Source organism: Macaca nemestrina, chromosome 6 (assembly GCF_043159975.1).
Source record: "Macaca nemestrina isolate mMacNem1 chromosome 6, mMacNem.hap1, whole genome shotgun sequence".
Lineage (NCBI taxonomy): Eukaryota > Metazoa > Chordata > Mammalia > Primates > Cercopithecidae > Macaca > Macaca nemestrina.
Genome location: NC_092130.1, coordinates 143,926,209 through 143,939,172, shown reverse-complemented (window position 1 = coordinate 143,939,172; position 12,964 = coordinate 143,926,209). Strand labels below are relative to the sequence as shown.

The 12,964-nt window shown below is 40.0% G+C and overlaps 1 protein-coding gene across 10 annotated transcripts in view; it reads right to left on the bottom strand.

Moving 5' to 3' along the window:
• The window catches only part of CPLANE1 (ciliogenesis and planar polarity effector complex subunit 1), a 162,316-nt gene that overhangs the window by 68,358 nt on the left and 80,994 nt on the right, over positions 1 to 12,964 (bottom strand). For 8 of the 10 annotated variants that reach the window (XM_071099011.1, XM_071099010.1, XM_071099002.1 and 5 more), the window contains 7 exons: positions 12,299 to 12,465; positions 11,646 to 11,728; positions 9,603 to 9,682; positions 7,782 to 7,859; positions 5,276 to 5,471; positions 1,477 to 1,767; positions 220 to 990 (listed from right to left, as the gene is read on the bottom strand). In XM_071099011.1, coding sequence (XP_070955112.1) covers positions 220 to 990; positions 1,477 to 1,767; positions 5,276 to 5,471; positions 7,782 to 7,859; positions 9,603 to 9,682; positions 11,646 to 11,728; positions 12,299 to 12,465 — 1,666 coding nt within the window. The remainder of the gene's footprint in view (positions 1 to 219; positions 991 to 1,476; positions 1,768 to 5,275; positions 5,472 to 7,781; positions 7,860 to 9,602; positions 9,683 to 11,645; positions 11,729 to 12,298; positions 12,466 to 12,964) is intronic. The other 2 variants (XM_071099003.1, XM_071099004.1) reach the window with 2 other exon arrangements.

The window sequence follows — 12,964 nt, the reverse complement described above, 5'->3', positions numbered from 1 at the left end:
TCAAGGGATCCTCCCATCTTGGCCTCCCAAAGTATTGGGATTATAGGCATGAGCCACCATGCCCAGCTACAATCATTATTTTAAACCTAATTTTTACATGCTATTTTCTATAACAAGCATTTTTTTTATGTAAAAGAGCTTTTCACTGACCATACGGTACTTATGGTATGAAAAAAATGCAGGACACTGCTTTTGCATTACTATACAAAAATTCATTACCATATTTTCTGGGGACAAATGTGGATGAAGTAATGACAATCTTGGGTATTTTCTTTCTTCTGCTATAGGTTGGATAGGTGTTGAGGGAACTGTAATAGATGCTCTTGAGGTTGACGGAAACATATTAGGAGGTTTAAGTGGCAAGTATAGTAACGGAAGTCCAAAGGAATGGTGAGGAGATATCTCAAGGGGCCCTGGCTTAACATCAAATAGTTTTTCTGGTTTTATAAACACTGAAGAGTCCTGTGGAGGTGTCAGATTTTCTTGTCCAACATATTGATCCAAGTTTACATGCTTGGGAATTTCTGTAATTACAGTTTCTGCCCATGTCTTCTGCTTAACTTCTTTCTTTTTGGCTTCAGTATTATACTGGCTTACATTCAAATGGGATGCTGGAGGAGTTTGTGCTACTCTCTGTGGCAGAGCAGGTTGGAAGGAGTCAGATAATCCCCAAGCCTCTCTTGGTTGTGGCAGAGGCCTGAAGGGAACTTGTGGAATACTTCCTGCATGTAAGAAAAGGGGCTTGAATTCTTGTTTAGGCTTAAACTGAAGCAAAGGAAAGCCATCACCAAGACTGAATGTTTTTGCATGTGGGATAAGTCTAGGTGCCTTCTGAACAACAGAAGGTGTGGACAAAAGGCAGAGGTGAGTATTTCCAGCAGGAGCTGGATAAAACGAAGTGGATGGTAAATTTTGAGATGATGGAATTGGTCCTCTTTTCTGGGGCTGGCCATTTAATTGACATAAAGGAATGCTCCCATGTAGAACATTCTGGAAGAGAAAAAAGATATTATGTAAGTTTAGAATATATTAGAAATTCCTTACTTCGTAAATGGCATTCAGTATGTTTTGCAGCGGGTAGAATGTAGTAACAGCTTAAAAAAAAAAAAAGTATTTACTCAACAAAAACAAAAAACACGACGACTATTGAACTACTCAGGACATTATTATTATTATTATTATTTTCTGAGACAGAGTCTCGCTCTGTCACCCAGGCTGGAGTGTAGTGACATGATTTCGGCTCACTGCAACCTCCACCTCATGAGTTCAAGCAATTCTCCTGCCTCAGCCTCCTGAATAACTGGGATTACAGGCATGCACCACCACACCTGGCTAACTTTTGTATTTTTAGTAGAGCTAGGGTTTCACCATGTTGGCCAGGCTGCTCTCGAACTCCCAACCTCAGGTGCGGCCTGCCATAGTGCTGGGACATGAGCCACCACGTCCAGCCATTAAAGGTATTTTTACATACATTACCTGTACATTTCCAGTACTATTTTGACCAGATGGGATAGTTCTTTCATGGCAGTGTGGGCTGTTCTTGTGAGGCTCTCTGGTGTTCTCTCCCATTGACTGTGGCTTAACAAAAAATCTCTCCTTAAGATTTTTGTTGCTGTCTTCAACATCACCACATCCTCTTAGATTTGATTCTTGGCTTTCCCCTAAATGCACAGACTGAGACTGCTGTACAAGTTGTTGTATATCTGGGAGATTAGCAAAGGATGATCCTACTATTTGCATTAGGCTCATGAAGTTGATCTGTTGCAGCTTGAATAAAACAAAAATTGAAGCAATATCTTAAAATATAACAAAAAACTAAGGAATCAACATAATCATATGAGTACTCTATAATAGTCACACCTTTGTCTTAGTATCTATGAGAATCATGAATGCTGAGCAGGAGGCATAGTCAGGGAATTTTTTTTTTTTTTAAAGGGAGAGGAAAAAAATGATAACTTCCTGTCAACCAGGCATATGAATACTCACTTGCGAATGAAACTTGGAACTATTTGTAAACAGTTTACAGTATTCGGTTTCCATAAACATCCCAGGGATCAAAGGAGTGGGATAAAGACAGATTCCCAGAATAGGCCAGGCACAGTGGCTCACGCCTGTAATCTCAGCACTTTGGGAGGCTGCAGAGGGTGGATCACAAGGTCAAGAGATTGAGACCATCCTGGCCAACATGATGAAACCCCATCTCTACTAAAAATACAAAAATTAGCTGGGTGTGGTGGCACGCACCTATAGTCCCAGCTACTCAGGAAGCTGAGGCAGGGGAATCGCTTGAACCAGGGAGGTAAGGTTGCAGTGAGCCGAGATCGTGCCACTGCACTCCAGCCTGGTGACAGAGTGAGATTCTGTCTCTAAAAAAAAAAAAAAAAAAAAAAAAGACAGATTCCCAGAATAAGTATATTTTGAACAGTTTTCAGGAATGAGCAGAAAGCAGTACACAGGTGAAGAGCAAGGAATTCCCTTGGAAAGGCTGATTAGGTGAAAGAAAAGTCAGACACCAGTTGTCCCCAAACTATGCTGCACATTACAATCACCTGAGAAATATCTGTAAGTCCCGATGACCAAGTCACCCCCTATCAATAACATCGCAATGTCTGGGGATGGGAACCAGCATCTGTATTCATTAAGACGACCAGGTTATTTCAATGTCCAGAAAATCTTGGGAAGCACTAGCACAGACATTGGCTTAGCAGGAACAGGAGATTTACAGCAGGGATAATGAAAAGATAAGCTAGTGCGGAAGTTCTCAAACTTTGGCATGCACCAGAATTACCTGGAGGGCTTGAACCACTCTGCTGATCCCTATCCCAAGTTTCTGATTCAACGGGTCTAGGATCGGGGCCTGAGAATTTGTATTTCCAAGGTCTAAGTGATGCTGATACTACTCGTCCAGGCATCATACTTTGAGAACCACTAGACTTGTGAAAGTAAGGCAGGAAAGGAGGGAAGGTAAAGACTTCAAAGTGAAGTTTTTGAAGGCCAACAGAAAAATTTGCATTTGATAGAACAAACCAATAGGGAAACAGTGCAGGTTTTTAAAAATGCAGTTTTCTTTTAATTATTTTAAAGCAAATACAGGAAAAACCAGAAATTTTAAAAATAAAATAAATACTATTCATAATCCTACCCTCAAAAATAATAAGCATTGACATTTTAGTATATTTCCTTTCTCTTGCTTACTATCTATCTATCTATCTATCTATCTATCTATCTATCTATCTATCTATTCATTCTATCTGTTCTATCTAAAAGACAAGGTCTCACCATGGTACCCAGGCTGGAGTGCAGTGGACTGATCACAGCCCACTGTAACCTCAAATTCCTGGGCTCAAAGCATCCTCCCACCTCAGCCTGCCGAGTAGCTGAGACTATAGGCATGTGCTACCATGCCTGGATAATGGTTTGCTTTTTGGGTGTTTTGTTTGTTTGTTTTGTAGAGATGAGGTCTTGCTATGTTGCCCAGGCTGGTCTCAAACTCCTAGCCTCAAGCAATCCTCCCACCTCAGCCACCCAAAGCACTAGGATTACAGGTGTGAGCCACCTCTTATAAAATTTAAAAATATAAAGAGCCTGTCTTCTTTATATTTTTAAAACAAGATTGATATCATATATTATACAAATTCCTGAAGTTTACTGAAGATTTTTAAACAGGTGACTAATATTATTAAAATAATACCTGAAGAAAGTATCCTAGAAAATGCAAATAGATGACAATGAAAGTATGAAACTAAGAATCTAAGGTTACCCACTGCCATAGAAATAGCAAGTGACTATACTGACATATAGTATCGGCAAAAAATTCAAGAGGGCATAGTAAAACACTGGGTAAGGGTTGTGAAAGACGGCAAAGATGACTTTTGAAGATAGTGATTCTTAATCTTTTGTGTGCATCAGAATTATCTGGAGAACTTGTTAAATATATAGGACAGTGACCAGTAAAGTCCCCAAGTAATCCATCTAACAGTTTGAGAGATGGCTCTAAAACATTAAACTGGTAGAATAGGTGGTCCTACTAAACAGAAAAAGAAAAGAAGGGACTAGGGAGAATAAGAATAAAATCAGTTTCAGTAAGTTTCATGGGACAGGGGGACATGCTGAACAACTACTCTCATCAAGCCCCATAAGTTCAAAGAGAAAATTAGTACAGCCGGTGCAGTAGCTCACACCTGTAATCCTAGCACTTTGGGAGGCCGAGGCGGGCAGATCACCTGAGGTCAGGAGTTTAAGACCAGCCCCGCCAACATGATGAAACTCCATCTCTACTAAAAATATAAAAATTAGCCAGGCAAGGTGGCACATGCCTATAATCCCAGCTACTCAGGAGGCTGAGGCAGGAGACGCTTGAACCTGGGAGGCAGAGGTTGCAGTGAGCCGAGATCGCGCAACTGCACTCCAGCCTGGGTGACAGAGCGAGACTCTGTCTCAAAAAATAAAATTTTTTTTTTTTTTTTTTTTTGAGACGGAGTCTCGCTCTGTCGCCCAGGTTGGAGTGCCGTGGCCGGATCTCAGCTCACTGCAAGCTCCACCTCCCAGGTTCACGCCATTCTCCTGCCTCAGTGCCGATAATCATCAATATGATGGTATATATTACATCACATAAAAGGATATGGAAGTGAATGCAGGAAAAATGAGCAGAGGTTTAGATCTGAGGGAAACTAATGTTTCTAAAAAGGTAAATAATTAACCATTGTTGGTAAACAGAAAAAAAGGATAGCCAGGTATGATGAAAGTCAAAGTGAACGGTAATTTGAAATGCAGCTGACAGTTTCAACTCAAGTACAAGAAATATGGATAAGAAATATGTGATAGTGTCAGCTGGAAAATAAGCCTTGGATACTTCTGAGTAGGAGCCCACTGATCTGGTTTGATTACTCCCTACCTCACTTTTGTAAGCAGCTGCATCACAAAGAGCTCAGTAAAAAGAAGTCATTGTGAGAAGTAGGTAGCTTAGCCTAGACCTCTAGGCCCTAGAGTTATGAACTTTTTTTTTCCTAGTAGAGTTGGCGGTCTCACTATGTTGCCCAAGCTGGTTTCAAACTCCTGGCCTCAAGCAATCCTCCTACCTTGACCTCCCAAAGTGCTGGGATTACAAATGTGAGCCACTGAGCCCAATCAGTTACAAACATTTGAATGAAAAGTACCCAAAGCAGAGAAATGCTTGTGATATAATTTTAACTTGTCAATTTCTGGAAATCTGTTAATATTTTAAAACCCTACATGTACACTATGTGTAGATTTACTTTTATAGAGATGTGCTTACCTGAACTAATTTAAACATTTCATCTTGGAGCATCTGCCTAACGGACTCTGAACAATCTGGTAACTGAGCCCTGCATTCATTTCTCTGGGTCTTCTGAGGTGTTGGAACAGGTGGTTGTGAAGCAACACTGACTCCATTTGATGATATCAGAGGTGGAACTGAGGAAGATTTGTCTTTATATGTAGAAATCTGTGCACTATGTGGAAAGCATTTAAATAAAAAACATGCATTAATTGACAAAAAACAAACTGAATGTCTATGATCTGAATATTCTGATCCCACTTTTGTCTTCCAATTTAAAGGTTATTCTGGTAGTTTTCTAGAAATTTAAACCCTAAAGCCTTTCTCTCTAATGCCCGTCAGCCCCCAGACACATTCGTCATCAGCTCAATTTTCATCTTTATTAAGGGACTGTCTAGTCAGTGATGAGCTCCTTCACAGGGTGTTGCAAACCCAAGAGCTGACATGTATTTTACTTGCCTGGTCCCTGTGGACATCTAAATTTGAGACCTGTGGAATCATTCTGACTAACTGTACAGACTTCATAATTTGTAATTTTGTTTAGAAATATGTTTTTGACTAAAATTAATGAACCAGCATAGAGTTAAGAAAACTAGGGAAAAAATAGGATTAAAAAATTTAATTCTAGGATCAGTAGAGAAAACTACTGTTTATTATCATTAAATATGAAACAACAGTACTGTGAACATTTCATTTCCAAGCAAACCTCAGAGTTTAAATGTATTATAAACCCTAATAAAAATGCTTATTTACAAACAAAAATTAAGGATCAAAGCAAGGTGTTTAGCTGTTTTTTTGTTTTTTTTTTTTAACAAAATGACTGTTGGGGAATTGACTATCTCAAACAAATGACTCATAACAAAATGACTATCTCAAACATAGCAGATACTCAAAGTTTTCTACATTTTACAAACTAAGCAACAGAGCAGGCAATTATCAGATTCAAATAGATCATTATTTCCAAAAAATAAAAGAACATATTAAATTTCATATAGACTTATTTAGGTTTACACTCATTCCCATCTGGCAATTATATTTGCCTTTTACTGAGCATCTAACACACCCAATAAAAAGCTTTATTTGGCAAATTCACAAAAAAATAGGCATTACAGGCCGGGCGCGGTGGCTCAAGCCTGTAATCCCAGCACTTTGGGAGGCCGAGACGGATGGATCACGAGGTCAGGAGATCGAGACCATCCTGGCTAACACGGTGAAACCCCGTCTCTACTAAAAAATACAAAAAAAAAACTAGCCGGGCGAGGTGGCTGGCGCCTATAGTCCCAGCTACTCGGGAGGCTGAGGCAGGAGAATGGCGTGAACCCGGGAGGCGGAGCTTGCAGTGAGCTGAGATCCGGCCACGGCACTCCAACCTGGGCAACAGAGCGAGACTCCGTCTCAAAAAAAAAAAAAAAAAAAAATTGGCATTACAATTGATCTGCCTTTTCTTTTTTTGCCAAAGTGAAAGCTTTGAGTATTGCTCCTTGAGAATCATGTTTCTCACAGCTGCTACCAGCCTCCACTGTCCCCAACTTTCTTAGCTGGGTGACGAGCGAGTTAGTTGCCCAGTGACAGGGATCTGGAATCTAAAGAGTGAACTGGAGACAAAGAAGGTTTAGGAGGCACCCTGTGGGGACTGGGTTCCTGAAGTGTAATGGAAGAGGGCATGGGTTTCAGGCTGGCTCCTCTTCAGGCATTCCTAGTAAAGCCACAAGGGGCTCTAGGGCTGTAGAGGTCCCCTTGAGCACAGGGTGGGTGCATTCATGCTTGCACAAGTCACTGGCACTCAAGAAGGCCTTGGGACAGTAGGGGCAGGTGTAGGGGTAAATTGAGTTGTAGGTACAGCTGGATGTGCACAGCCCAGCCCAGGCTCAGAAGCTCTTTAAACTGAGTGCAACGAAAGGGCCGGATATGGGTGTGAGCACTCATGCAGACACAACAATATTTTGTGAAGGTCTCCTTGCACAAACAGATTTGCCCATTTTAAAACAACTTTATTGGGCTTTGCTTTCAACAGGTCTCAAGGAGATTGATTCTAACTATGAAAATTTTTTTCTGAGGTAAAGCTGTGCTATATTTTCTTCCTATTTCTGCAAGACTTCTAAACACTAAGCACTCTGTTCAAAAGAACTGGATGAATCTGTTCTATGAGAGAATTAAAAGCATTTCAAACACTGTAAGAAATCACTTAGAAGCTGAAAATGAGCAACAACTTCATCTTTCAATAATATATCACTACTTTTTTTCAGAAAAGACTGTTCTAACATAGTTCCTGTATAACTTTAAAATACAATCGCTAGTGGAAACTCAGTAAAGATGTCAGATATGCATGCTTATGCTGCTCTTTCAGTGTTTTATGTTGCTTTTATTTTCTTAGTTTTTAGTCAAAATGCAACAATTGTTTCAAAAATGGTACAGTTGGCATATTTTCACTCTGATTTGTAAAACACAACTATTTTTAAATGGTACAGTAGGCAAAACTTCTTACCTAGAAATGTCCGAACTTGTATCTACTTGCGTTGATTGAGGTGTGGTATGCTCAGGATGTGAAAAGGCTTCGATCATACTATCAATAAAAATTAATAGGTGATTAGGAAGCAAGATATTCTTTGCATTATCTAAGGTACGAGTGATCTGTGCTCAGCCATCTAAGAGTCTAAACATCCTCTAATCTTCTATAATGTTTAGCTCATAATCACAATCTGTTTACATTTGTCTCCATAGCAATTAGTAACAGACCTAAGCAAAAGCAAAAAAAATATGTCTGGATGACTTAAAACACCACTTAAATACTGCTGACTGCTCAGCAATGAAAACAACAGAACCCAAAATGAGGGGACATGAGGTTAGCTAAGACCCAAATTTCACCTATAGAAGAGGCAGACACTTTGCTCAGAACACTAGAGCCCACTGACACATTTGAAACTGTAAAGAGGCTGGGCATGGTGGCTCACGCCTGTGATCCCAGCACTGTGGGAGGCCGAGGCAGATGGATCTCCTGAGCTCAGGAGTTTGAGACCGGCCTAGGTGACATGGTGAATCCCATCTTTACGAGAAATACAAAAAAATTAACTAGGCATGGTGGTGCGCACCTGCAGTCCCAGCTACTCAGGAGGCTGGGGCAGGAGGATGGCTTGATCCTGGGAGGTGGAGGTTGCAGTGAGCCAAGATTGCACCACTGCACTCTACCCTGGGCAACAGAGCAAGACCCTGTTTCCGAAAAAAAAAAAAAAAACAACAACAACAAGAAAAAAGAAACTGTAAAGTTTAGTATTTGTCTTATCTCTCTCTTTTCTTGGGTAATTTTCCTAAGGAATAGTTTTTATGAATAGAAGTATCTAAATTACTTGTAAAGGCACATAGTATTAAATATATTCTTTGTAATTGTCCACAGAAAACCTAACAAAATTTGTATACTGAAAAGAAAAAGAAAATCTAATTATGTTGCCTTTTTTTTTTTTTTGAAACGGAGTCTTGCTCTGTCGCTCAGGCAGGAGTGCAGTGGCACGATCTTGGCTCACTGCAAGCTCCGCCTCCCCGGTTCATGCCATTTTCCTGCCTCAGCCTCCCGAGTAGCTGGAACTATAGGCACCCGCCACCACGTCCAGCTAGTGTTTTATATTTTTAGTAGAGACAGGGTTTCACCGTGTTAGCCAGGACGGTCTCGATCTCTTGATCTCATGATCCACCCGCCTCGGCCTCCCAAAATGCTGAGATTACAGGCATGAGCCACCGCACCCGGCCATGTTGCCTTTCTTATCTAAGGGAATTCTAAAATTCTAGAACTTCTAAAATTCTAAAGATTTAGAAATATGTCCAAACTTGCAACACATGAAAACTGCCTTCAGCTCTCCTTGAAGCAATAAGCTAGCCGGCAATGCAAGTGTACATCATAGCCCTAATGAATAGTGTATAGTAGTCACCACGACAGTGAAAGATTTTATACATACATAAAATAATTCATAATGGTTCTTTATTTGATTCAATAAATATGGAATAAGTATGAAAAGTGGTTCCCTAATTAGCAGCTAAATAAGCTTTGGCCCATTTACAGCTTTATTTTGATAAGGCTGATAGTGATGAGAGAACAAAAGGCATTTTAGAGATCATTATTTATTTTGCTCTATCAATACATAGAAGTATAACATTTACCAAAAATCATTTTACCATAACTATAAGCTGAAGTTACAGTTTCAGTAGAAACACAATACCACCCTAAATCATGTATTGTAAATTATGAAGGAAAAAAGCTGAAAGCTTCACTGAAGTAACCAGAGACAATCACTGTCATACCTTTTTCCCCCCTTACCCTTTCTGTTCAGTCGATTTTTCCTCCGTATTTGTCTCCAGTGGTTCTTCCCTTTGACACTGAACCTCTTCTGTGAACTCCTTTTAAAATTGATAGTATGCAAAAAGAAAACAGGTAAAACAAATAGGTATTACTGTCTTGAGTATTTTCAGTCTCATATTAGCTGCTTAACCAGAGTAACAACAGTCTACAAGCAAGTGAGAAATCACACAGTAAAATGTACTCCCAGTCTTGCTCTGACCAAATCTTTATACTGTGTGAACTGCCTCCAGTCTGCCACACTGGGCTATTGAGCATGCTAAGTTACAAAGACAAGACTGTGTCAATAGACTAACACACTGTAAATTATATACATATAACACTACATGATTATTCATTTCCCTGCAAAAACAACTATAAAACCAGGAAAAATGAATCCATTTTAAAAGAATTGTTACAAGGCAGGTGGATCACTTGAGGTCAGGAGGTCAAGATCAGCCTGGCCAACATGGTGAAACTCCATCTCTACAAAAATTACAAAAAATTAGTCAGGCACGGTGCCGCATGCCTGTAGTCCCAGCTACTTGGGAGGCTGAGGCAGAATTGCTTAAACCTGGGAGGCTGAAGCTGCAGTTAGCCAAGATCACACCACTACACTTCAGCCTGGGCAACAGAGCAAGACTGTCTCAAACATAAAAATAATAATAATAAAGAACTGTTACAACAGATAGGGCACAGTGGCTCACACCTGTAATTTCAGCACTTTGAGAGGCTGAGGCTAGGAGTTCAGGACCAGCCTAAGCAACATAGCAAAGCCCAGTCTCTACAAAAAAATGTTTTTAAAAAAATTAGCTGGGCATAGTGGTGCGCACCTATAGTAGGACCCAGCTACTTGGGAGGCTGAGGCAAGAGGATGACTTTATTCCAGGAATTCCAGGCTGCAGTGAGCCACGATTGTGCCACTGCACTCCAGCTTGGGCAAAAGAGCAAGACCCTCATCTCAAAAACAAAAAACAAAAAACAAAAAACAGAACTGTTACAATAATTGGAAATGTCTATGTTCCCCCTGGAAATTCAATGTATAGAGTTTTGAGAAAAATAATACCAAAAGCATATATATGTATAAAAAGTACAGCTGAAATATACTTTTTAATTTTTTTTTTTTAAAGACAGGGTCTCACTCTGTTGCCCAGGCTGGAATGTACTAGCACAATAGAGCTCACTACAGCCTCAAACTCCTGAAGTCAAATGATCCTCCCACCTCAGCCTTCCAAGTAGCTGAGACTACTACAGGCACATGCCACCATGCCTGGCTATTTTTTAATTTTTCGTAGAGATGGAGTCTTGTTCTCTTGAGCAGGCTGGTCCAAAACTCCTGGGCTCAAGCAATCCTCCCGCCTCAGCCTCCCAAAGTGCAGGGATTACAGGTATCAGTTGCCATGCTTGGCCATACTTCCATACTTTTTTTTTTTTTTTTTTTTTTTTTGAGACGGAGTCTCGCTCTGTCGCCCAGGCTGGAGTGCAGTGGCCGGATCTCAGCTCACTGCAAGCTCCGCCTCCCGGGTTCACGCCATTCTCCTGCCTCAGCCTCCCGAGTAGCTGGGACTACAGGCGCCCGCCACCTTGCCCGGCTAGTTTTTTGTATTTTTTTTAGTAGAGACGGGGTTTCACCGTGTTAGCCAGGATGGTCTCGATCTCCCGACCTCGTGATCCGCCCGTCTCGGCCTCCCAAAGTGCTGGGATTACAGGCTTGAGCCACCGCGCCCGGCCCCATACTTTTTAAATAAAGGACACGTTTGCTACTCTTGATTAAATAAATTTGCTGAAGCAGTTTATGGCATGAAAATTTCATTGCCTGAAATTATTGGACATGTTACTATACTGTACTAGAATTTCAGGGAAAGAAAAATGCCACACAGCATGGCTATATTCTACAACCCATAGTGCATTTTTAAGAGCTAGCCTTGCTTTGATATATTTAATAACAATGAATAAAAACATGTATAATTTAAACACTACACAAAATGAAAGATGAATAATTGTATCCACTATTTATTGACTTACTTCTTCTAACTGCTGTGGTAAAGTCATCATGCAAATGCCAAGATTGGGACTTCTGAAACCTCCAACAGATTCTTTAATGTCTTCTAGCAATAAGGAAAGATGAAGAGAAAACAGATCATTAAAAAAATTAAACTATTGACTTTTTAGGGGGCTCAGGGAATATTACCAGAAACAATATAATGACAGAAATATTTTCTATCCTTTTTATAAAGACAGTCTTTGAAAACACCTGGAGTCTATTCCATCTTCATCAGGTAAATTCCAGATAAGCCTTGAGAGGCCTTATTATTCAGTATGTTTAACTCTATGTAGTGCTCTGAGAGTTTGTGTTTTAAGGAAGACTGCTGGGGAGAGGTTTGTAGAGTTGCTTCACAGAAATTAAGAGACCATAATTATTACATAAGCAGCACAACAGGCCCAACAATTGTAAAAGAGCACCAACATAAAAATACCTTAGATCTTCTTGGTTTTATCAAAACCAAAATTAGAGTTAATATGTTCAATGTTTCATAAATATTTAATTCTCTTAATTTTTCATTTTAGGCTCCTGTAAACACACTTACGTGGAAGACTAAATAAGTTATCTCAGATAATATTATTTACCAATTTCAAATTAATAAAGCCAAAAAAATAGATTATCTAAATAAACTGACCTTCATAGTCTGATATGTGCATATCCATTTCCTCTTTTGTAAATGCTTGTACTTCTAAAAGATTCTCATCAATATCTATAAATTCTTTTTTAGTATTATGAATGACGGAAATAATCTCAACATTGATTTCTTTTATATCAGGATTTTTTGCTTCAGTTGGCATTCTACTGAAAAAAATGCAGCAACTAAAATTACAACTACTCTTGGAGATAAAGAGCTACTTTACATTATAATTCAGTTTTTGTTTTTGTTTTTTTTTTGAGATGGAGTCTCGCTCTCCTGCCCAGGCTGGAGTGCAATGGCGCAATCTTGACTTAATTCAGTTTTTTAAAAACAAATATTTATAAAATCTTTCTTAAAAAAATTCTGATACATAGAAGCTCAGTTAAAGATTGTTCAGTAGGCCAGGTTCCGTGGCTCATGCCTGTAATGCCAGCACTTTGGGAGGCCGAGGCGGGTGGATCACCTGAGGTCGGGAGTTCGAGACCAGCCTGACCAACATGGAGAAACCCCGTCTCTACCAAAAATACAAAATTAGCTGGGAGTGGTGGCACATGCCTATAATCCCAGTTACTAGGGAGGCTGAGGCAGGAGAATTGCTTGAACCTGGGAGGCGGAGGTTGCGGTGAGCCAAGATTGTGCCATTGCACTCCAGCCTGGGCAACG